The sequence below is a fragment of the Blastocystis hominis genome (assembly GCF_000151665.1).
Source record: "Blastocystis hominis, Singapore isolate B (sub-type 7) whole genome shotgun sequence assembly, scaffold_2".
NCBI classification, from domain to species: Eukaryota; class Bigyra; order Opalinata; family Blastocystidae; genus Blastocystis; species Blastocystis hominis.
The window spans coordinates 1,321,445-1,346,286 of record NW_013171827.1 but is presented as its reverse complement, the minus strand read 5'-3'; the positions used below and the strand labels follow the sequence as shown (position 1 = coordinate 1,346,286).

The 24,842-nt window shown below is 42.6% G+C and overlaps 9 protein-coding genes; 5 read left to right on the top strand and 4 right to left on the bottom strand.

Annotated features, from left to right (window-relative positions):
• Positions 1-3,070: 3,070 nt before the first annotated feature.
• GSBLH_T00006506001 (uncharacterized protein) lies at positions 3,071-3,955 on the top strand (the record flags this gene model as incomplete). The annotated part of the gene is made up of 1 exon (XM_013041353.1): positions 3,071-3,955. The coding sequence occupies one exon, from the start codon at positions 3,071-3,073 to the stop codon at positions 3,953-3,955; it is 885 nt and encodes a 294-aa protein (XP_012896807.1).
• Positions 3,956-4,935: 980 nt separating this feature from the next.
• On the top strand, positions 4,936-5,542 carry GSBLH_T00007085001 (uncharacterized protein; the record flags this gene model as incomplete). Its single annotated transcript, XM_013041352.1, is given in 3 exon segments — positions 4,936-5,180; positions 5,203-5,228; positions 5,235-5,542. Coding segments are annotated over 3 exon segments (579 nt in total).
• Positions 5,543-5,614: 72 nt separating this feature from the next.
• Positions 5,615-6,807, top strand: GSBLH_T00002832001 (uncharacterized protein; the record flags this gene model as incomplete). XM_013041351.1 has 1 exon in its annotated part: positions 5,615-6,807. The coding sequence occupies one exon, from the start codon at positions 5,615-5,617 to the stop codon at positions 6,794-6,796; it is 1,182 nt and encodes a 393-aa protein (XP_012896805.1). The 3' UTR covers positions 6,797-6,807.
• A 4,232-nt stretch (positions 6,808-11,039) lies between these two features.
• GSBLH_T00002831001 (uncharacterized protein) lies at positions 11,040-13,486 on the bottom strand (the record flags this gene model as incomplete). XM_013041350.1 has 13 exons in its annotated part: positions 13,388-13,486; positions 13,204-13,358; positions 12,967-13,173; positions 12,706-12,933; positions 12,619-12,676; positions 12,189-12,584; positions 12,065-12,160; positions 11,915-12,034; positions 11,785-11,886; positions 11,608-11,753; positions 11,453-11,576; positions 11,235-11,423; positions 11,040-11,186 (listed from the first exon to the last, which is right to left on the bottom strand). The coding sequence occupies exons 1-13, from the start codon at positions 13,466-13,468 to the stop codon at positions 11,040-11,042; spliced, it is 2,049 nt and encodes a 682-aa protein (XP_012896804.1). The 5' UTR covers positions 13,469-13,486.
• A 341-nt stretch (positions 13,487-13,827) lies between these two features.
• GSBLH_T00002830001 (uncharacterized protein) lies at positions 13,828-14,319 on the bottom strand (the record flags this gene model as incomplete). XM_013041349.1 has 1 exon in its annotated part: positions 13,828-14,319. The coding sequence occupies one exon, from the start codon at positions 14,317-14,319 to the stop codon at positions 13,864-13,866; it is 456 nt and encodes a 151-aa protein (XP_012896803.1). The 3' UTR covers positions 13,828-13,863.
• A 966-nt stretch (positions 14,320-15,285) lies between these two features.
• GSBLH_T00002829001 (uncharacterized protein) lies at positions 15,286-16,490 on the bottom strand (the record flags this gene model as incomplete). The annotated part of the gene is made up of 4 exons (XM_013041348.1): positions 15,286-15,540; positions 15,953-16,233; positions 16,263-16,354; positions 16,384-16,490. 4 exons carry the CDS (start codon positions 16,488-16,490, stop codon positions 15,286-15,288), a joined length of 735 nt encoding a protein of 244 aa, XP_012896802.1.
• A 691-nt stretch (positions 16,491-17,181) lies between these two features.
• On the bottom strand, positions 17,182-18,158 carry GSBLH_T00002828001 (uncharacterized protein; the record flags this gene model as incomplete). XM_013041347.1 has 3 exons in its annotated part: positions 17,691-18,158; positions 17,517-17,658; positions 17,182-17,484 (listed from the first exon to the last, which is right to left on the bottom strand). Exons 1-3 carry the CDS (start codon positions 17,741-17,743, stop codon positions 17,182-17,184), a joined length of 498 nt encoding a protein of 165 aa, XP_012896801.1. The 5' UTR covers positions 17,744-18,158.
• A 3,304-nt stretch (positions 18,159-21,462) lies between these two features.
• Positions 21,463-22,486, top strand: GSBLH_T00006505001 (uncharacterized protein; the record flags this gene model as incomplete). Its single annotated transcript, XM_013041346.1, is given in 6 exon segments — positions 21,463-21,632; positions 21,664-21,889; positions 21,920-22,151; positions 22,183-22,218; positions 22,258-22,429; positions 22,447-22,486. 6 exon segments carry the CDS (start codon positions 21,463-21,465, stop codon positions 22,484-22,486), a joined length of 876 nt encoding a protein of 291 aa, XP_012896800.1.
• A 169-nt stretch (positions 22,487-22,655) lies between these two features.
• Positions 22,656-24,644, top strand: GSBLH_T00002827001 (uncharacterized protein; the record flags this gene model as incomplete). The annotated part of the gene is made up of 1 exon (XM_013041345.1): positions 22,656-24,644. One exon carries the CDS (start codon positions 22,656-22,658, stop codon positions 24,642-24,644), a length of 1,989 nt encoding a protein of 662 aa, XP_012896799.1.
• Positions 24,645-24,842: the final 198 nt, after the last annotated feature.

Below are 24,842 nucleotides of genomic sequence, written 5' to 3'. Positions count from 1 at the left end.
CGTTTCAATCCAGTATCCACATATTTGCCATGTGTCGAGTTTGCCAATAACTAGTATAGGTTCTACTCCACAATGGTCTTGGATTTGGCTCGTTTCTCACTCAACATGTTCACATATTCGAATATGAATTGAGCTTGTTTGAAGAGTGTATGTGTCAAACACTATGAACCAAATCAACCAAAGTAAATTGAATCAATCAATGTCGTACATATTCAGTAGCAATCCAAACAATTACACGTTCAAGAAACTCGACAACATGCTCATCAATATGCCAGAGAACGATGGCAAATATGTCCTCGTGTGTGAGACAGTGGATGGCGTTCATCAATATTCATGGACGACACCTTCTGAGTGTTTTGTGAAAGTCAATAATACCATAATGTTTGAACATACATCCACATCCACTCAACCATTCAATAATCAATGCCAATTCGAATTATCTTCTGCTTTATATCTCATAATCACATCGATTCCATGTTACAATGAGAATGATGCCACATTCAAACATTGTGATTCCATCGAATCGATTGTGGATAAGGGATACAAGGTGAATGTTTCAATGGATGGTGTGTGATTGTTCCATGTGCCATTCATCGATACACTCAACAATCTTGTGACCCTTTCCCATACAAAACTGATAAATGGAATAGATTGGACAAGGGAGAGTCATACGATCTCTGTATTCGCGAATATCTTTTCTCTTGTATGTCTGGGAGGTGTGAAGAGCATCACGATCGTTTTCGAACACTTGAGCCAGGTTGTTGTTGTTGTTTCTTCTGTTTCTTCATCTTCTGTATGATCGTAATGGGTCGATGTGATGTTGCTGCCTCTCTCAATGCATTAGGTTCTTTACCACTCTTGGATCGAGTAATGGGTGGTGCTGGTTGTGGTTTGCATTTGCTTGCCAGTAGTTCCCAATCATAACACTTCTGTGTGCTATCGCTTTCCACATTCTTCACTTCGTACATCAATGGCATGATGTGATCGTCAATATCAACAACTTCAACCAAGTCCTGAGACCATTTGATCGTCAATGATCCCTTTTCCAGAATGCGAGGTCTTCGTGTCACTCCAACATAATCACCCACCTTGAATTGAGGTGTTGTGTCCTTTGCTGTCATGTTGGATGGTTCTGTTTTCTCCATGTACAAGATATCGTTGTTGTTGTTGTCAAGCCAAATGTCATTAAGTGTATATCCGATGTCTCTGTTCTTCCTTGCATTATGTCTACGAACTGCACCATCGATCAAATCAAACCATACACCTTTCCATTGATTGAATGGAACCATGATGTATTCTTGATATCTCGAATTGTTCGTTCAGCTAGTACTGCCTTATTCGCTGAATCCATGTGATACATGGTGATGTCATACTTGTTCAAGATGTTGGTACGAAAGATCGCATTGGTGAATTCGGTACCTCGATCCGAGCAAATATGCTTTGGTGATTCACCATATGTCTGAATGATGTCCTTCATTGCTTGAGTGACTTCTGTGGCACTCTTGCTCTTCAATCGCCGAGTCATCAGGTATTTCGAATATCCATCAATACATACAAGGACATATTTGTATCCACGACTCTTGTAGAATCCGGTACTCTTTTGTCTTCCTAACACTTCTTGTATCGATTTGTGTTGTTTGGAAGAGAAATCGATAAGATCGATGAAGTATATGTTTCGTTTGAATCCACTGATGATCACTCAAGTGGCACCTCTTCGTTTTGCTGGTTTCCATAGTTCCTTGATCTCATTCATAAATGAACCGCTTTATTCAATGGTTGAAAGGGATATGGAAATGGATGAGTAAGAGGAAGAACCACAAACTGGTGCTAGACTCGAAATGCAAAGATCGCTGTAGCTGTCTATGTGTTTACAACGAAAAGAATAAATCCGAAAATGATAGTGGTAGTGACATCACAATCAGTCCAACAGAGATTAAAGTGAAATAATGGATTCATAAATAGAAATGAACTACTGGATAACTGAAGAACGACGTGAAATTGCCGGGCGATCCATATTCGACATGATCAACTCGTTCGTCGATGATCCAGATACTAGAATGTTAAAAGACTTTGAAAACATGCCTCTATCAGTCTCGTTCTACTTAGCCGACTTTAAGCACATACTTCAAACCATCTGTGAACAAAATAGCTACGAAGTATAGCACTTGCTCTTGTATTCAATGGATCCTTACGGAGTCGACAGGTACAACATCGATGGTCATTGTGTCGGTCCGCTCATTGGAACCATCGAAATTAAAATCTACTGTGTGGTCTTTGATCATACCAAAATTGAAGAGTTCATTAGAGGATAAATAAAGGGGTTAGAGAAGGGGAAATCTTTGATTTTCTGAGAGGACAAAAAGGACAAGGTCAACAAGTTCCATGTGCGCTTGCCAAAGTGAATTGGCGGGCTTGCCTTTCACTTTGGTCTTGATTCCCTCTCTTACATTTCAACCACGCTCACCTTCAATCCTGTAAAGTAATGTGTGATCATAGTGGCGACACTACTAACCACTTAAATCGTCTGTGCATTCGTCTTTGTCGGTGTAATCACGGACGAACCACTCACAAGTGTGGTAGGCACGAAATTGTTCATTGGAATGTTGATAATACGTGCCGTGTCTGCACCGATTACTAATTTCGGCGTGCTTGTGAATCCCATTAGCACCTGTTCATAGTTCGAACAAAAAATCACCGTATCAATCGTGATCAAATATGATTTACTGGCAATAAGTGTGATTGCTTGTTTCAGAGTTGTATTAGCCGATGTAAATGATTCGGATACGATTTCAATACTACTTCCACAGTTACACTCGAATGTCTTACTCAATTTCGTATCAGGAAGAGCGAGGACGAAATTGAATCCTTGCAATCTTGTTTGGCAAGGGTCGATGGCTATGTTTTGATTCACAATCTGAAGCCTGGAAAATATGTGTTGTATGTTCGAGATAGGAATGGAACCTTGTACACCATTCGAATCAGCGTTTATCATGCTTCCAAGATAAACATTACTGAACATTATGCGTTCTTTGGTTCCTGGGCTCGGCAACTGAGTAATGCTCCCATTTCAATGATTTGCACGCCGAACGATCAGCATCTTACGATCCAGCTTTATGGAGCCACACCATCTACACACGTTCATGTGTTGTTCAAGTCGTTCTACGAGAGTTTGATGCTTGGCAATCACATCCGAGATCTGAACAATCTTTCCTATGCGCGAATTAAGCTAGATCCCGTTTCTTCTCTTATCGTGAATGATTGTAAACTTCCAGAAGAGTACGACTACATCCAGGGACGAAAGCGAGCGAATCGAACGCTGCCTGGCAACATGCTGCCTCCTCCTGGATTGCTGATGAATCCGATCAAAGTGGATGAAACGACGACGAAAGCGAAGGAGGCATTGGCTGGAACGAACTTTGCAGAAAAGCATGAAGAACGTCCAGGAGCCTGCGTTTCCAAGACACGAGATGAGTTGGATGTTGCTCCGAAGGATATGAAACAGCGCGATAGTCGTGAGACGATCCGTGTGTTTTCTCGTTTGCTGCCGAACATCCAAATGGTAGATGGAAAAGCAGAAATCGATCTGAGCGATTACAAGGAGAATGGATGCGAGGTTGAAGTGGTTGCAGTGGATGAAGGCCGCTTCTTGGACACTGTGTTGTTCGATTCTGGGAGCGAGGATGACCGTGTTTCACTGATGGTTCAGCAGCAAGAGCTGGAGGAATCGCTGGATCCCTCGAAGAATTACACGGAGGAGAAGCGGATATCGGTAGTAACGGCGGAGGAACCGTTGTCGATTGACAGCAAGTCAGAGATGCAAGTGTTGGCGTCTCTAGAGGATGTATGGCTGCTTTTGAAGGTGTTGTTGGACGATTCAAGGCTACAGCAATTCTCGTTCCTTTTTTCGTGGGACAGAATGAACGAAAAGGAAAAGATGCGATTGTACAACAAGTAAAACTGCTCGGAAGTGAATGTCTTCATCTATTTCCGTGACCGTCCCTTCTTTGATGCATATCTCGCTTCTTCTCTGCAATCGAAGGTCGAGAAATCATTTTTGGATGTGTGGCTTACTGGGGGCGATGTGTCTCGCTTCCTTCAACCCCAATTCTTTGAGCGTCTGAATGCTTTTGAGCGCGCTTTGCTGGCCAGTTTAATGTCCAAGGAAAAGGTGCAGCAATCGAACTTGGAATGAAGAATAATGCTGCGCACAATCCTCTATCTCGCTTTGCGTTCGCCTCCATTTTCCAAAGTGCGATGAATCTGAAGAGTTGGAATGCGCCGCCTTCTGTGCTTCCACCTGAGCAAGAAAAAGAAGTTCTTAGTGACTCTATTCCTCGTCCTATGGAAGAGTTATGTCGACCAAAGCCAATGCTTTATGGAGCTATTCCACCAATGATGTGTATGAGGTCTATTGATTTCAATCAACCAAGAATGATGAGATTTGGAGCTTGTAATGGGAGCATGGACTTTGAGTCTATGTCTGATGCAGTCTATTATTGTTCTATGCCAATGCCTCCTCCGATGACCGCTCCACGAATGCATCGGATGGATGCCATGCCATCTCATCGATTCATTGCTCAGTCGGCTGATCGAATGGAAGACATTGACACTTACAAAATGAAGAAGAGTGTAGAACATCACTACGAACGATTAGAGAAAACGAAGGAGTATCAAGAGGGATATTATTACCAAAGCACTGAAATGTTTTCTCCTGTGAGTCTTGTTCCCAATTCAGCGTTTTGGGCGTCCTTTGCCCATCATTTGCGCAGCGGCTCGTCTTGTCCCTTCCTCTCCAAAGACTTCATTCTCTGCACTCACTCTGGTTCGGAAGTATTATTCTGCCTGTCTGTGCTGGGAATTCAGAGTGAAGAAGCCGCCTATCACCTACAGAAATCGCAGTTAGTCACGAATTCGCCCGTGTTCGTGTTCCACAAAATGCTGAAGGAGGGAACAAAGCCTGCGGATTGTCCTCTCATGGTGCTGACCAAGTACATCGATAACAGCAATCACTGGAAGACAGTGAACGGGAAGAAAGTGGAGCGTTTCATGGAAACCAACGAGTTCGTCGCGGGAGTTTCGTACACCTGTATGATTGTCATTACGAATGTGGCGCCCATCCAGCAAGTCGTGGAGATCATGTATCAGATTCCGCGGGGATCGTACCCTCTATCCAATTTCAAGTCTTTGGTGAACGAGGTGAAGACAATCGATGCCTTCAGCACCTGCACGTTGAGTTATTCGCTTCTTCTATTTCCCGAAGGTGGGAGACTTTGAGCATCTTCCAGCGCACATCATCGATTCAACGAAGGCGACCATCCTCGCTGTCGCTTCTCCTTCCTTCACGACGCTCCACTGCGTGAAGGAGGCGAAGACGCTTGATGTCACTTCGTGGGAAGATGTAGCGCTCAACGCTTCGGAGGACGTTCTGCTTGATTCCATTCGATCACATGATGCTCAGGAGCTGGAATGGAAGTATGTGCTGGGCAGACTGTCCAATGCTTCGTTCTTTACGAAGCTGGTTGCCGAGCTGAGTCGAATTTGATTCTATAACGAGGATATCTGGAAGTTCGGAGTGAAACACCACGATCTGCAGTCCACGAAGGATCTTGTGGGAATGAGAATGAGGAAGCGTGTTGGATTGGCATTCTCTTCGCCGATGCTCACAATCGATTCAGTGGCTGAGGGACTCTTCAATATTCGCGAGTACAAACCCTACGTGAATAATCGTTGTTTCCGCTTAGGAGAGAGCATGAACATTCCGAACGACAAGCTAAAGAAGCAATACGAGCTTTTCTTGAAGTATCTGATGCAAAAGAAGCCCACGTGCAATGATTACGCGTTGTTGGTGTATTATTTGATTCTTCAGGATCGTGTAATGACCGCCCTTTCTGTGTTTAAACAGTTTGTCTGTGAAGAGCGAGAAGGCCGCTTTGTTTCGCGCGCAGACTGCGTTTGCAACGTCCAGGTCGATTCTATGATCGCGTATTTCGATTGTTTCACGGAGAGTTTGACGCAGGCTCGCGAGATCTGTGCTCGCTATGAGTCCTATCCAGTTCTGTACTGGCGAAATCTATTCAGCAACATTTCTTCGATGGTAAAGAGCGTGGATGGAACAATGGATGTCGAGAAGACCTTCGAAATCAGGGACGAATCGGACCTTGCTCGCGATGAATTCAAATCGAAACGATTACAAATGAATATGGACAGTTCACTCGAAGTGTCATCCACGAATCAGGTGATTACGCTGCACTACTACAATCTACGCGAGGCAGACATCAATCTCTACGAGCTGGATGTGGAGTTGCTCTTCAGTCTGAATCCCTTCGTGTTCAACAAGTCTTCGTCGCTCTTCATTCGTCCCAACTACACGCAGCATGTCCAGCTGCCTTTTGAAGTCGATGGCGTGGGCGAGTTTTGCTACACGCTTCCGAAAGAATACCAGGAGAAGAATGTTTTGGTGGAAGTGCGGAACGGAACGCTGCGCGAAGCCTGCTATTCGCTGAACAATTCGCTGCTCGTGGCGCTGTCTGTGAAGTCTGGACAGTTGCGAGTGATGGATAAGAAGACGCATATGGGAATTCCGTGCTGCTATGTGAAGGTTTACGCGGAGACGAAGAGTGGAGAAAGCAAGTTCTTGAAGGATAGATTCACGGATATCAGTGGCTGTTTTGATTCATATTATTCGGTAAGTATGAATGTGGCCGAACAAGCAAAGAAATTGGAGATTTTTGAGGATAAAGAGGGGTATGGATCGTGTATTCGGGAATCATTGCCCCCCATTTCTGTTGCACATTAGAGAGTATGTGTAGCGTGTTTGTTGTAATACAAGAGATAGTTGAAGGAATTGAAGGATGAATGATATGTGGTATGTTGGATATGTGAGAAGAATGGATTGTATTTGAGTGGTAATAGTCAAAAGTCAGGATATTTTCTGGAATTTATGGTTTTGTATCGTTTGCAGCTAATTGAAGTATGGGAATGTGGTAAGGAATCCAGGAAAAACAATCGTTGAGCAAACATTGATCGTTCATAGTGCTGAGGGCTGTGAAGTGAAGAGATCCTGACCATGAATTCAGAATGCTTCTTAAGTAGAGTTAAATCTGAATAAAAAGCATCAGATCAATATGAGGAGATTTATCATTTATGAATAAACTTTGGACTTCAGCATTTCAAGAAATATGACTAAGTTTCAATGATTAGTGATAGAGAAGGATTGGAATAATCACAAAAGAAATAAGGAATTGTTTGTTAATTCGTAATATTATGGAGTTGAGTTAAAGAACTAATATCAAAACAATGGGTTTGATAAACAAACAGATTCTACATAACATTTCAACAGAAATCATGTAATATTGATAACTGTACTTGAATGTTTGTAAAAGACTAACAACTGTGAATGATTGTTTGAATAGGAGAGTCATAAGTTGGATATTCAATTCACCATGAACGAATGGAATGAAAGATAACACATAGAGTGTAATTTTGACAAACAAGATTCATTGATTGATCTATTCAGTGAAAATGGATATTATTCAATAGATAGAGTGTAAATAATAGTAGTATAGAATAAGAAATGAGTATTTATCGGAAACAATGAACTTAATGGATGTGATCAAATCAATGATAAAAATAGTACAGTGATATCTATGTGTGAATTGATGATAATAGGTTTGAGATGAAACAACAAACAACACACACTTTCGTTCTCAATACAATAATGGAATAAAGTCTTTGATGAATAGGTGAATTTGAAAATGGAATTGTGATGAATAATTGCAAAGCACAAAGGTAAAAGCAAATTCAAAATCTCATCATTTACATAATCAATTGATTGAAACTCTCTATTCTCAGTTCACTAATTTTTTCCGTTACACAATTCTGTTCTATCGTTTTCAAACTATTCAATTTATTTATTTATTGTTAATACGAAAACTATTGAACAATTCATTTCACATCTCAATTCAAGACAATTCCATTATCTTTCATTTTTAGTAATAGTAGGTTATTCTCATTCAATATACACAAATCAAATCGAAACAACAAATTCTATTGACATTCATTTCCGTTCTTAAATAACTTAGTCAATCTCAATACTCTATGTGACTATCCTGTTGATAGGATTTGTTGAATTGTTAAGAATCGTCTAAGTAATCAGTTTCGTATAACATATTTCTATTTTGAATATTGGATCAAACCTATTCGTATCCATTTAGCTTTTTGTTTTCCCAACAGTTCTATTTCATTTTCATTATCGATTACACAAAGAATTAAAATATGTTAGTCAATTCAATCTATGTTGTAATGATGGAAAAGAGTCAATCGATGAATAAATCTATAGTCAAAAACCAGAGAATGATGGTAACGAGTTTGAAACAAACAAACAAACAATTGAAAATGCAATCATCTAAAAAAGAACTGCATATTATCACTTTATTTATTCAGAATATGAATCAGAATATGAATCGGAATCGGAATATGAATTGGAATCGGAATATGAATTGGAATCGGAATATGAATCGGAATCGGAATATGAATCGGAATCGGAATATGAATCGGAATCGGAATCGGAATCAGAATCAGAATCAGAATCGGAATCGGAATCGGAATCAGAATCGGAATCGGAATCAGAATCAGAATCAGAATCAGAATCAGAATCAGAATCAGAATCAGAATCAGAATCAGAATCAGAATCGGAATCGGAATCGGAATCGGAATCGGAATCGGAATCGGAATCAGTCATTTGATTTACAAGATCAACCAGAATCGAAGAAACATCTATGAATCAAATCAAATCAATCAAACTATACTCAATATTGATCTCGATCGAACTTTCTTGAATGAACTAGGTAGTTTGACATTTCGAAGATTTGGAATATCTAAATACTATCAATATTCAATATGCAGAAATACTTTCCAATGTCACCCAACGAGGATTATAGAAACTATATTTTTCAGAAGTGATTGATGTTAGATTTGGAAGATCTACAAAGCATATCTTTCGAATCATTTCATTATTACTTCGCATTATCAATGAACTTGAATAATAATCTCTTCCTTCAAGTGCATATTTACCGAGTTGAATGGATTCTAATGATGGAAGATCTACATCAATCATTTCAATCCAATTCATTCAATACTTTCAATTACTGTCGATAAGGATCTATAGAATGCATAATCACCTAATGTAATGGATTGTAGATTTGGAAGATCTATGCATCATTCAAATATTCAATATCATATCAATACCTCGAAGCACAAATGAATTAGCATTGAAATTGCATGATTCACTTCCAATTATTCCAATTTGAATGGATTGTAATTGTGGTAGATTTTTCAATTCAAAGTCTCCTCCAAAATCACTGAAACTATATCGACCAATTTGAATGGATTCCAATGATTCACAATTCAATATGTGGAATGATTTCGATTTATCATAATCCTCTTCATTCTTTCTCTGAGTAAATGAATTGTTTCCGATTTTCAGGCTTTTCAATTGATTCAATCTATCAATTTTGAATGTTTGCACTGATTCAAAACATTCATTGCCGATTTCGATTGATTCCAAATTATACAACAATGAAACATCCCAATCAACCAATACACAATTGTTACTCAGTTTCAAATGTTTCACTCCCATATTCATTGGTTTGCTTCCATCTCCTTCATAATCAATATCGCTTTCAATTCCGTTATACCATTCACATTCATTCACTAATTTACCTGATCGATCATACACAATGCCGCTTCCAAATCGCTTATCATCACACCAATATCCTTCATATTCAATACATCCATTATCATGATAACTCGTTCCATATCCAAATCGTTTCCAATTGATCATTATGCCCTTGTACACCAAGAATCCATCATCATCATACATTTCACCATATCCAAATGGAATTCCAAACTTGTTTTCTGCCAATATCAATCCTTCAAATCGACTTCCATGATCTAAATCCACGATTCCTTCTACTATTTCTATGGATTGTTCTTCATTATATGAAATAGCACCAATTTGATGATTTCCAAACACTTTCAACACTTTCTGTTCATTGACCACAAATCCTTGATTCATGAATATTTCATTATCGAATTGCAATACTACACATTCTCCATTACTCAATATAAGTGAAATCCAGCCATATGGTTTCATTGCTTTCCCCAAGCATGCCTGAACAATTTGAATGATAGAACTGTCTACTTGATAGTTACTACTAACAGAATTGGCAAAATCAACAATGTTTTGCATCGAAATATGGACTATTTTAAATCAATGGTTATCACCATTCTTTTCCTATTCTTTATGGACGGGATACTCATTTTTATTCATTATCACAATTATTTCACTTTTATTCTGTTGCGAAATGAAGAGAATACATTAAAAGATTGTATTCCTTCATCCCTTTGATTTTCTTAGTATTTCGATAAATTCGCTGCTTTTATGCACTATATATCTATATACTCAGCTCAGAAGCCATACATTTGACTTTCTTACGTTTTTGTCATTTCTTGTTCAGACAATTATCCTTGCAGTTAATAATGAGGACTTGCTCACGCATTATATTGATACTAAGTAGAATGTACCATTTCTGTGCAATTCACTTTAGAAAGCAAGTACCAATAGTGTATTTTGTTTTTAGCATATTATCATAAATATAACTATTTAGATTTAAGAGAATAGATATTCAGTATTGTTGATTGGGGCTATTGGTGTGAAGGGATTGATTCTCTTTTGACACGATTGCTCTTTAATCTAGAATCATCCACATTATTGTAATAATAATGATGTTATTGTGGAATATGGAAGATTGTATAGTGAGTCAAAACCAAAATGCAATTTAGGGCAGAAAAGCAAACATATCACTTCATTCTGTGCTTGATGTTATCTGAGTATATTTTGAATGAATGAATGACCAGTATTTCTTATACATGACAAACATAGTACTGTGAATGGCATTGTGATTCTTCTCTATTATTGTGATTATTATATCTAAACAAAGTGAATTGAACACCTATCTTTCCAATCGCTTCCTCTCATTCTACAATAAAGAATGCACACTGTTTATCAAACAAACATCCAAATTACTCTTCGAACTAAACCATTCAGGTATCAGCTCAGGAAGCCAAGCTGCTTCAATCGCTGTTACTCCTCTAAAGTATTCCTTTGTCGTGTACACAAGCTCCTGCTCCGTTAAGGACAGCCCTCCTTCTCTCTATTTGGATATGGTATAAACAATCGCATCAGGGTATGGTTTCCTCTGAAAAAGAACGGAGGCTGGATGGATGGCTGCCGTTTTGTGACCTATAATGGTTTGATATTCACACCGACTGTTCTTCACAACCTCCTTCACTCGATTCGCAACCTGCACGAACATTCCAGCAGCCAAACAACGCCGAACCTGATCGAATTCCCCTTCGCAGCTCTAATCAACGAAATCACAACGCAGGTTACGATTTCTTCAATTCCAATTTTCTGGCAATAGCCAACGAGTTGCTTGCGAATTTCCACAGCAGTCTTCATCGATCGAGAATTGATATAATTATCATGACACCACTGAACATTCCCTTTTTCCTCTCTATTGTTGATATGTCCAAATGGGTGACTACCGATAGGCATGGAAGACATTCAAATAAGTCAAATGATCTCCATACACGGAAGCGAATCGTTTGTGCGACACGTTGGCTTTCTCTCGCTCCTCGCGTGGAGAATAAAAGACATTTTCCACAGACAGAATCGACACGATATCCAGAATCTTTCCATCATTCATCCATATCCGCATCTACCTCAGCCGAACAGTGGTATTCTTTGCTCAGAATCAGCAGGCGGGAGTATAGCGGATCTAAAGGAAGCAGCGCCATTTCTCTCCCCAGCTTGGTCAGCGATCCCTACATCCAAACCAGACCTCTTCATTACAGATCGGCGATCCAGAGCCCCCAAGAGAAGCAGCTGCTCCAACGATCGTTTGAGCGAATCGCGCGAAGGAGCTTGCAGATAGTGGAACCCCAAAACGTCCTCGATCCCCATCGTTTTCAGCTATGTTCCATTCAATAACCCACGACACACCTGAAGAATCATGCTGCTCAAATTGCATCGCTGAATTTCGGGCACTGCGTCTTCAGGAAGAGCGAGAAACGCGTCTTCAGGAAACAAGCGAAAGCACTGCGTCTCATCGTTTGATCAAATCTACCTTCCCAGCACTTTCACGACCTGCTCGTCCCGATCGTTGCCACGCATGTGACTTCGAAACGGGCGTGACGAGAAGCGATTCGAGTCCGGTGGTCGTTTGCGACACGCGGATTTTGATCATACCGCTGTCCACGACGTATTTGATGCCTTGGATTGTCACCGACGATTCCGCGATGTTCGTAGACAGAATCACTTTGCGCGAATCGGGAGGCGTGGGAGTAAACACGGCCAATTGTTGTTCGGGAGGCAAGGCTGCGTAGAGTGGATAAATCAGAAGCGATTTGGCGTCTTTCGGGAAGAGAGGAAGCTTTTCTTCCAGCATTTCTGCCAGTGATTCAATTTCTTCTTGACCGGTGAGAAACACGAGAATATCGCCAGTGGGAAGATCTAAATGGATCTGAAAGAATGAGAAGAAGAGAATGAATGAGTACTTGGAGAATGGCGATTAAAGCAGCTTCTAAATAGTCTGGTTCGGGTGTGGGTGTGTAACTATCGTTTATTTCATTCCAAACAAAGACTAGATCTCAACGGGGAAAGTGCGGCCTTTGATTTGAATGATGTGGTTTGGGAAATTCGATCCAGAGTGGTTTGGATAAAAGAAATTTTCGAATAGTTCGCATTGAATGGTGGCACTCATCACGATCAAACGGATTTTTCGGCTTTGCTGTACATAGCGGATGAAAGAACACAGAATATCGGTTTGAAGGGATCGTTCGTGTGCTTCATCGAGGATTAGCACACTATATCTGAAATTTTAGTTTTTCTGATTGAATGCGTACTGGGATAATTCACGGTCCAGCATGGCTTCACGAAGGAGCATTCCATCTGTTAGGAACTTGATACAAGTGTTCATTGAGGTGCATTCATCGAATCGAACACTGTAGCCAACCTCGTCTCCAAGTTCTGTTCCTCTTTCTTCAGCAACTCGCTTGGCTACAGTGATGGCAGCCACACGACGCGGTTGAGTAATTCCAATAACACCATCACTATATATAATCGATAAGAAATGTATTTACTTAAAATAACCAGATTCTAGCAGGTATTGGGCAATTTGAGTTGTTTTTCCACTTCCTGTTTCTCCAACAATAATTGTAGTGGGATTATTCTTTACTGATTCAATAATGTCTTTCCGATAGGCAAACACAGGAAGGCTTTTTCTCTCTGCTTCCAACTAGAATGAATGCTTACTATAATCCATACATTTTTCCTATTTACCCTCTTCGAAGGCATAGAAGTGTTTCTAGTGTAATTATCAAATATTACCTCTTTTGCTTTCTTCATTATGCTCCTTAGTAATAGGGAATACGAAAGAAATAAAGGAGTAGTTCAAATGAAAGAAAAGTGTGAACATTGAGTCGGAAAAACATTGATTGCGATTATTACTAGCATCTTATTGATGTAGTTGTATAAGATTCAAAAGGAGTTTACCCATTTATGTGAACAGTAGAGAGTATTGTGTTGTTTTAAATTGAAGGATTGGTAAAGTATGGATATTCCTGAATATAAGTGTCATAGAGCATTGTAATTAAAGTGTTATTGAGGAATCGAAACAGTCCAACCCATGTATGATTGCGCTTAGTTTCAACAGAGAGCATCGATCTTTCACACCACATTTTTGTTAGTTTATAAACAAACAAACAATCAATATCACATCACATTACATCACGTCACGTCACTTAGTTCACGCAAATCTGCTTCTTCTGGGCGCTTTCTTCCTTTTTGGGAATCACTACCTTCAGAACTCCATTTTCATACATCGCGTTAATACCATCCACATTCGCATTCTTCGGAAGAGATACTTCACGATGGAAAGAACCGAAGTGGCGCTCACAGAAATGGCACTTGTCCTTCTCTTCCTTCTTCTCGCTCTTTCTCTCTCCTTCAATCACAAGTCCATTATCTTCAACATGCATCTTGATTTCGCTCTTGTCCATTCCAGGCAGATCCACACTCATTTCATACTCCTTCTCGTTCTCCTTCATGTCCATTCGGCCAAATCCACTGAACGGAGTAATCACATCACGACGAATTCCATCACCGAACCAAGAATCCAAGTCATGCTGCTTGGGGAAGGTCGAAACCAGCAGATCATCAAAGTTATCAAAGAAAGGATCACGGAAAATAATGCTCATTATCACTATCACTAACTTAGTTCTATCAAATAAATAAATTATGAAAAGTTAGGAAACGATTCCAAAAGATTCAGAATTCTATCGAACATTCCGGAATAAATAGGAAAGCTAAAGATGTGCCGATTTTATAAATATATGGAATATGGGGAATCATTTGCAACATGTATGAGAAGTCTAGGTTACCAAACAATCGATCACCAAATTCGCACCTTCTTCCAGTACATATATGGATATGTATAACTAGTCATTTTGAATTTATCCGCATAGGTAATATTACCAAAAAAACGATGACTTCCATTTCCATTCACTCTTTCTTATTTACTACCTTCCAATATAGAACAATTCTGTATTTGCCGATTATGCACATAGAAAATCTTTGATTTGTTAGTGTTTGCACAACCTTGTTTCTTTTTTCAATTCGTTCGTTATCTTAAGCTCTAACTATTCTTCATGACAAGGAATATGGCTTTCCAGACTTTTAGCCATTTTCTCACTCACATGTTCATTTTGTTTGTAATATTTCACAACAAACATAAAACTACCTTATTATACCACAGTTCTTGATGAATTCGCTATGTTCCCAGCAAAGGTTCCATAATGATATCCTTTTGCGTGTTCCACATCAGAATCAATCTTTCCTAACTCCCATATCATGCAACAAGGTTTTCTTTCCAAACAAACATTCATTACTTCCTTCCCCTATACGAAGCGGTCTTTTCAAACTTGCTAACGAAAAAGCCGATCGAATTACACTTCTCCGTCATATTATACCGCTGCACCATCCTACACTCCATCTCCCCTTTCTCTCAACACCCACTCGCATTGCTCTCTGCTCAACCCACAATTCTCCAGTCCTGCCTTCCCAAATCTCCACTCCGCCTCAATCGGCACCAACCGCATCGGGAACTCCCTCACAATAAACGCCACGTTCTCTTCATTCTCCATCGGGTCGATCGTGCCTTGCCCTCACTCTCCCCCTTCTCTCCTACACGTGCTGTACACCAGCGTTCCCCCCACACGCAGCAGCTGCACCGCCACTTCGATAAACTGGCGCTGGTAGTTTCGATACCCCATCAAATCATTCATCGTCACTTCGTGCAATAACCGCGGGCGGAGACCCAAAGCCGAACACGGAGGGTCCAGCAGCACACGATCGAAGATTTCCCGCGGGTAGCCGGGGAGCTTCGCACTCCCCGCGATTATCCCGGCGAGAAGAAGGTGCTGGAGGGGCAACGGAACCGCGGGGGAAAGCGTGGAGTCGAGAAGGCGTTTCTCCTGCTGGTTGTGTTCCGCTTTCTGAGAGTGACACAATTCCTAGACACTCGCTTGTTTCTGTTTGCGACTGTTAAGATAGCGTTCCATGATTCGCTCGGGAAGAACCGCGGGAATCGCAGACTCCTTCTCGACGGATGAAACGCTCGCATTGCCCTGTTTTTGCTCCCTTTGTTTTTGTTTTCGCTCTTTCTGTTTCATGATGCGGCGGAGTTTCTTCTCGAACGATTTACTCTCCAATGGCGAAACGGCCGCGTCGTTCCCCGCGGGGATGCGATAATCCGCTCCCTCTCGATAGAGTTTCTGCTCTTCTTCTTCACTCATCACGCCCTATCATCAACCCTGATCCTCAAATCCGCACTTTGGTCATATCGAGATAGCGGATTTGAAGGCTTTGATATCCGAATTTTTGTTTGATAGCGAGAAGATTGTCGATGGCTTTCTTTCGGCTTCGATCCATTCCTAAAACCAGCCCTTTGTCCTGCATCAGCATGCATAAATGGGACCATTTGTTCCCTGGAGCAGCGCAGCAATCGAGAATGGCTTCGCCGGGCTGAGGATCGAGGATGCGGGATGTGATGAGCGATGGGAAGTTCTGCATGAGTAGATCGTTGGGAAGGGATTCGAGGGGTGGTAAATCGACTAGGCTGAGAAGGAAACAGGAAGGAAACAGGAAGATCGATGGATTTGATCGATTGCAAGACCTGATTCAAGTGAAAACACTTCGCTTCGAGTCAGTTCGAGAACGCCCTCGCCAATGATGCTACGACAGGGAAAAAAAGATTAGAATACATGTTTTTACCATCATACAAGCCCAAATCGGAACCTCGGGGAAGATTTGTGTTGCAGATGTTTACCACAATGCATACACGCTCTCCCTTTGTGCAGGTCCGCTCCATGCTCTGAATTCCTTTCACAAATATGTTGCTTCCTCGCAAAACACTCTCTCCACATAAACGGTCAATAACAACCTAATTCGTCATTACCACTATAGTCTACAATAGGTAACAACCGCAGGGAATCAATGGGTGGGCATTTAGGTTCTGCAGGCGGAATCATGATAAACTCCTTGATCGATTCATCTAAAATCGGAACGACGGGTTTTCTCCCTTCACCTTCCAACATTGTATTAAAAGGAATCAGCAAGTTTTTCACTTTCTCCAACTAACCCATTATTAATATTCTCTTTTCTTACTGCCTCCTCTCTAGTTGTGGATAATACATTTATACGAATGCTAGTGTACCTAGATGATGAAAATGCGAAATGTGAAAGATACGGAGGTGCTTGGCATGAGAGTTTGCATATTTTGGAAAATTCATCTTGGCCAATACGCTGAGAAAAGAATTCCTCCACTTCGGCAGAAAAACCAACTTTGTATTCATCCAAGCCCACGTAATTGTTCCTCACACTACTTCCCTCATCAAGCGTATCAGTTTGCATAGGTATACAGAACAAACAGCAAAATTCTAAACACCCTCATAAATTCGTTTAGTTTGTAAGCAATTGCTTCTTCAAAGAATCATCAACACTCTGGCCAATATCCTCCAGATACGACATCTCATCCCTACACTTCACTTCCCTCAACTTGTCTACTTCACAGTGGCCTGCAGCCAATTCTCGAAATTCAACTGTCCGTTCTTCTTCGCCACCTCCAGCGCTGTTAAGCCTTCCTTATTCTTCACTGTCAGAAGCTTCAGCACCGGAACCGAGCCCACCGTCTCCATTAGCTTCTCGACTCCTCCCACATTGTTGTGATACGCCGCCCAGTGCAGACAGGTCCAACCCTCGTCATCCTGAGCGTCGATGGAAACACGCAGCTTCACGAGTGTGTCAATGGCGTTCATATCACCTAGAGGATTGCCCATGATGACCATCAGGGGTGTCCAACCGTGCTAGATCTAACGAAAGAGATAAGATGTCAAACCTCCGTTGCAGTATTCACGCCCGCCAGAGAGCACAACTGAAGCAACGAATCATAGGTCGCTACTTCACCGTCGTCCCAGCATTTCTGAATTTCCTTCTTCAAACCTTCCACTGACTCGTTCTTGCTCATCTTTCCAATAGGTCTATTCATTACTGCTGCTCGGTCACTCAATACACTTCAGTTTGCTCGTCCCAAGGATGATCAACGGGTTTCTTCAAAATGTACATCTGGAAAAGAGGGTTTATCCACAGATTAAAAGGCATTTGAATAATTTGCATCACCATACCGTAATGCAGTCCCAACTTCATAGACATCAGTCCCAGAGTCATCGCAACACCAGAAACTGCACCTGTGATGGACTGAGAACAAACTTGCTCCTCCTTTTCAAAATAGGTCGTCTCCTCGACGTTCTCCTGTCCCAATAGTTTACGAACGATGTAGATCTTCGTATCGTCATGCTTGCTTCTCACTAGAGTACGGATGTACCAAAATATAGAAGCATTTAAAACAACGCTCACTACATATGCAATTCTTACTTTCATGAGCATGTCAGGATTTGAAGTATCTACAAAACGCGAGAGCACCATGGCTACGGCCATGACTCCAAATCGAACAAAGGTATTCACCATTCTGATTCTTTGCAGAAAGTGGGTATATTTATTGAGAAAACTGCAATTCAAAATAATGAAACGCCTGACATTCATTTTCGATTTGTAGTTTCTCGAACATGAATTGAAAATTTTGGAAACAAACTGTTATAGAGTTGATGGACAACCCAGTTGGTCGTCTCGTGTTCATTCACTTGTACAGAGAACTATTCGATATCTTTTGATTTGTATTAAGATAGCTAGGATGTAAGTATACCTTGCATCCTATTTGAAATGAAAATAAGCGAGCGTTTTCGTTATTACTCCGGTAATACTCTACGGCGTATGTGATTATCATATTATATTTTCTGTCTACAATAGTGCTCTTTGAGACGTATAATAGGTTTTATTTTTGATTTCTCAGCAAAACACCTATCAACGCTCATTCCAATATCCTCTCAACATATCTTCAACCAAATACACGCCATTCCAACAAACAGTTCATTTAAATGATTCACGAACCTTCACAAAGTGTCTCCGCGGAGAGGATCTACGTCTAAACCGCCCCAAAACACAAATACGGCGAATCCTCTTCACTGGGTGACCCCTCCGAAATCGCATCCCTCGACTCCGCAGACTTCGTAAACGTATCACAAAACCTCTCGTGAGAAACCTCCATACGCGTATATTCCGAGCAGCAGAAAGCGTGTTTCAGCTCGACAGACACCTCTCCGATCCGCCTCCTTCCCGAGAACAGCTGCCGTTCAAAACCAAAAAGAAAAAACTACCGGAACGCAGAGCTCTTTGAGCTCGCTGGAGAACTGGAAGGTGAACGTGCCGCTGGCTACGAAGCGAAGCAATCCGTCGTTGTGACTGTATACAACGACTTCGAACTTCTGGCGAAGCCATTCGGGGTTGAAGGCCACAAAAAACCTCCGTTTCCACGCTGGAAATGAAGGAAAGATCGAAAAGAAACCTGGAGTGAGTCCGAAAAGAGGCTCCGTGAACAAGACGTCACGATTTGGAAGTTCAATCGCGCCTATGTATCTCTGTTTCCATTCACCTTCGGTTAGACGGGCTTGAATCATCTCAAACGAGGTTAGAATGGGAATGTGGCCTTCTGGATTGGAAAGTTGAAAAACAGAATCAGAATACACCGTTTGCATGCGGACCGTAAGAAAACAGCTAGTTTTTTGAAAGTATGGTAGAATCACGGATAACGGTATTTCTTTCGTCTGACATTTATCGTTACCACTCAAATTTAAATTAGAGATAGGAAGCGAGACGGTAGAAAACAACTCTCTACACTTCATCCAAAACATCAACGAAAACGCATTGGAATATGTGTGATTGCGACGAAAAACACTGATTTCGAGTTTATGATACAGCTTCGATCCAAGTTCGCTCTCAGAGAAAGGAAAAAAACGGCCGAGGTGTACATTTGTGTTCTTTTTCATATGGCCGAGGTCCGCTTCGTTTTCCTTGTAAGAAACCTAATCGGGTAAGATCGGAAGGAGGTGTGTTACTTTCACAGAATAGCATCCACATGGTATTCCCCTTGACGAGACAATCGAAACAATAAATCCTGTCAAAGAACTCATGAAGAAAAAAGGAAAAGTGTTACTTTTTTCTCTTCTTTTAGAAGTATGCCAGGAAAAAGGTCTAACCGAGTGGGAGAGGACCAGCAGGCACAGTTAAGCCCAGTGGGGTTCTTTTTCTCTCCCATTGTTTCCGAAAGTCGTCCTCACTACCACCACTCTTCGAAGCAGCAGTTTCATAAAAAGAAAAACCGAAAGTTTGCGCAGACAAAGTGGGAGTTCGTTTTTCTCTTCAGTTTCTAGTTTCCGTATCGTGCTAAACGAATTTTGTGACGTAAAACGGTATGTATCAAACCCAGAAAAGGAGGTGGTGTGGGATGACGTGGCCTCTCTGCAATGTTGCAAAGAAGACGGTGACTGTTGTCCCATCTGCTTGATGGAATACTCAGTGCCCCGTGCCACGAGTTGCGGTCACATCTTCTGCCTAGGATGCATTATGTACTATTTCCGGCAGCAAAACACGGAGTACACCAAATGTCCCATGTGCTCTGAAATAATCGGCGCCTCCTCTCTGCGTCCGGTCACTTTTTTCTCCAGACGAAATCGAATCAAAGAGGGCGCGAAGACCACGATGGAGCTCGTAGTTCGCCATTCCACCTGCGTGAATGCGTTCTCCGTGCTGAATCCCCGCCTGCAGCATTACCTCTCCGTGAATATCCCGCGCGCGGACGCTCCAATCGAAGACATTTCCTTCTGTCATTACTTAGTGAACTCGCCTTCCTATGAATTGAACTGCGCCAAAGAGGAGTTGAAACAGCTGCAAGAAGCGGAATCCGATATGGATCAAGCGGGCGAAGTGCTGATGAAAGGCGTAGTCGAGATGGTTCGTCGTCAACTCGAAGAATTCGTTTCGAAGCGAGTGAATTCAAATTTGAATTCAAATTCAAATTCAATTTCAATTTCAAACTCAAACTCAAACTCAAACTCGAATTCGAATGGAAGTGAGAAGAAAGAGCTTGATTTCGATGGGAAGGAGAGAGAAAACAATGTCGATCTTCTCTATTACTACACAGTGCCCTCGAACTTGTCGTATCACTTGCTTCCTCTTTGTTTCCGCTGTCTTTGTTCGTTTTTCGGCGGATACAACGAGCTGCCGCCACTCATCACCGCCTCGGTGAATCAAATCGATGACATGGAGTTCGTCGTTGATGGGCGAAAAGACATTATTCTCAACCACATGCCCGCTTTTTCGATCGTGCACTTGGTGGAACTGAACGTTCTCTCGGTGATTCCTGGGCGAATCGATTCTGCCTTATTCGATAAATTGAAAAAACGAGAACACGCTCGAAGGAAAGCAAAGCAACAAATGAAACGAGAAGACCAGCGAATTCGAGTTTATTCTTTTCCTTTCCATTCATTCATAGCATCGAATTGAAAAGGACGAAAAGGCGTATCTCGAGCAGTGCTTTGAGTTCTCGTATGAAGAGCCGGAAGAAAAGCCAAACCCCATGGATTGCCGAAGTTTTCCCTGCTTGCCGATGAATTTGCCTTCGGCCAAAGCGGAGCCGAAGCCTGCAGCTCCGAGTAAATGGAAGGATAATTCTGCAGGGGTGATTGGAATGAACGTAGGGATTTGATTGGATGTGATAAACCAGACCACGCTGAAGAAGGAATTGATGAAGGGGAGGTTTCCTACACTATCGGAGGCACACCAGTCTCGAAGTGCTGAGGGCGGGACAGGATTTAGAAATTAGAATGAATGGGAAGATTAAGGGGAGCAATTGGAAATTTGATTATTGTTTTACTTGTTTTGTTGCAATAATGAGAAATGCTATTGTAAAGTACACAGTAGCAGGTCTTTGTATTGTTCTTGGGTACCAAATGTGCATGGATATCCTCTCTTCTCTAAAAAGCTGGATCCGGATTTATATCGAGAAGAGAATGGAAAAGGACGTGAATACGATATATAGCATAAAGAAAAAGATAGGTTCGTATCGTTTTCATCAAACACTTGAGTGCTAGGGGAAAGACGGCTATTATCTATCAGGCAGAACGATTGTCCGATGGAAAAGAAGTTTGTATTAAAGTTCTATTCGCTTATGATCCCATTTTGACAAGATCCAATGCCTTTTGTAACGAGAGAGATATTCTCGCAAAGTGCCACCACCCCAATATTATTCGCTGCTATTGTACAAGAAAAACAACGCTCTGTCGAATCATTGAACTGGAGTATTCACCGAATGGCAGTGTACTGCCTCCATTGCATTATTACCCGTAGTTGTATGACTTCATTCAGTGTCACGGCTGCTTATCCGAGATTCAAGCCATTCAGATGCTAAAGCAACTCTTCGATGCTTTGCTGTTTTTATACGAAGACCATATGATTGTGCATCGCGACATCAAGCCCGAGAATATATTAGTTTTCCGGAATAGTTTTCCTCACTCGGACCTTCTCAGTGAATATACCGAGTTTTTACGAAGCGAAAATAGTATCATCTACAAGCTTTGTGGTGAGGGCAGGAGCGATCGAGTGATTCCTAGATTTCGGATTTAGCGGCTCGAATCATGCGCTCTGCGGTACCAGATGCATTCCTTCATTCCTACTCTCATTTCTAGATTATACAAGACCCGATGTTTATGTTGGCGAGGCAGACCATACTTTGCAGAGCGATCTCTGGTCGCTGGGGATCGTTTGCTACTTTGCTCTGTTCATGAGAAACCCCTATTTGGAATGGACTCGGACGAAGGATAAGTCGCTGTTTCTGGACAATTGCTGTGTTGAAAAGCAGTACATGGAATCTCTAGGACCCAGATTGAAGAGTATTGGCTGGGAGAGGACTCGTGATGTAGAATTCTTCACTTTTGCGCTGCGCTACTCCTCTGACTATTCTCTCTATGATATTCACTCTCTGTATAATGAATTATTCCTTTGACTTGTTTGTTTGCGTCAATTCCAGAAATCGAGGCTATTTTTGAGTAACGATATTTTTAATTATTCGAGAAAACGGAACACGATGTCGAGTTCGAAGAAGAATTCGTTTTTAGATATCTACGTGCAGTCCATTCAAAAGGATAATGCGTTTTACAAAGAAAAGGTCTCATCTCTGCAGAAAGAGATGGATGATCTAAAAACGAAGAACAGCGAAGAAAGAAAAGCAGCGCAGCAGGAGTTAGCAGCCCTCAAAGAGGATTTATCGCGCATGGTCAAGGATGTTACTACCCTACGCTCCCAGAATTTCTCATTGATCGAGAAATTGCAGGAGTATGAAGCATCCTATGTCCCGGGGACGGGTTCAAAGAAACTGAAGGATGCGCTCGCGGATTGCCGCAAGGAGCTTCGTGAGACCGTGACGAAGTATAATGAGTTGGTCGACGGGTACGACGTGGCGAAAGAACAGTACAACAGCGCTTTATTGGAGTCGAACGCGCTCCGTGACGAGACGGCGCGTTTGTCGAAGGAGCTGGAGCGATACCAGCAGCTCTATCAGTCTGCCACGAAGGAGCTCGAGGAGAATCGGCAAGACATCGCGGTGTATATGAAGGAGAACAGTGAGTTGCGCCAGGCAATGGCAGACCAGACAGCAGCCACTGCCCAATCCCCTTCCGCTCCTAGCAGCGCAGACTCGTCAGACGGAGCCAGCAGTCTGGTAAATGCGCTGAGACAGCAGCTGCAGAGCGTGACCGCGATGCTGGATAGTATGCAGACGCGAAGCATGTCCTCCACGAAGCCTGACCTCTCTGGAAGCATGAAGAGCGCGCAGGAGAAGCTGAACGCGATGTCCACCAAGGTGAACGGACTGATTTCGACGTACACCAGCGACAGCAGCGCGCAAGTGGTGGAGATGGTGAGCACGGTGACCGACCTGCGTTTGAGTTTGCTGGATTTGGACTCGGTGCTCCGCTCGCTGGCGGATGAGAATCGAGAGCTGAAGAACAAGAGCGCGTCGACGGCGGGCTCGTCGCAGTTGCTGCAGCGAGCGACCACCGCGGAGAAGAAGCTGCAAGAGACGCAGGAACAAGTGAAGGAGCTGTCCGCGACGGTGGTTCAACTGTCGAACGAGCGAAATCGGCTCCAAGCAGAGGCGGAAGAGAAGTCGAGCTCAGCTCGAAACACGTCGAAGGAACGCGAATTGGAGCGGCGAGCGGACGAGGCGGAGCGGAAGGTGATCGAGTTGTCCACGCGGACGTCGACGTATGAGAAGCGCGTGAATGAAATCTCGCGCCGCGCGTCCGCTGCAGAGAAGCAAGTGCAGGATTTGACCGCGCAGCTCCGCTCTGTGACCCAGGAACGAGACTTGTTGAAGCAGAAAGCCTCGAGCAGTAGCGAGGCGTCGCGCGTGAATTCGGCGCAGCAGAGCGAACTGCAGAAGCAAGTGCAGGACTTGAATGCACAGCTCCGCTCCATGACGCAGGAACGCGATTCGTGGAAGCTGAAAGCTTCGAATAGCAGCGCATCCTCGCGTGCGAACTCGGCGCAGCAGAGCGAACTGCAGAAGCAGCTGCAGGAGAAGGACAATTACATCAACCAGCTGCGCGACTCGGTGATGCGACTCGAGAAAGAGATCGAGGAGATCCAGCAGAACCCGCCGATTCCTCCCATCCCCGACGACTTCTCGCTCCCGCGCGACTCGTTCGCTCCCCAGCTCGACGATGCGGACGCCTCGTTCGGTCGCTACGGGCAGTTTGACCAGCCCTCTCAGCCCAGCCAGTTCGATTCTTACAGCAATTCGAATGTTCCCTCGATGGACGCGGGCGGCGCCGCCCAGTCCGCTGAGCCGGCGTATGTGGAGGCAGACTCGTCGGAAGACGCAGTCGCGACGGTGCTGCAGCAGATGATCGAAGACCCGAGCAGCTTCAACTTGGACACCATTGATGACGTGAGTTTCCCCGATTGCGACTTTAATGATGGCCATATGGAGCTGTTCACGCGGTTCATTCGAGAGAACGATTTTCCGAGTTTGGTTCAGATCGATTTGTCGCGTTTGGGTTGGGGGGCAAATTGACCAATAGATAACTTGCTGACGGAAAAGAGCGTGATTCCCTTCATCCAGGTTCTCATTCAAAAGCGGATCACCTCGTTGAATACTCTTGATCTATCTTGTGATTTTTATATGGAAGCATGAGAGTTAGATAATCAACTTGACGATCATTTTGCCCAGTCTTTGTTAGACGTTTTTGTGAGTGCGAACGTGGATTGTTCT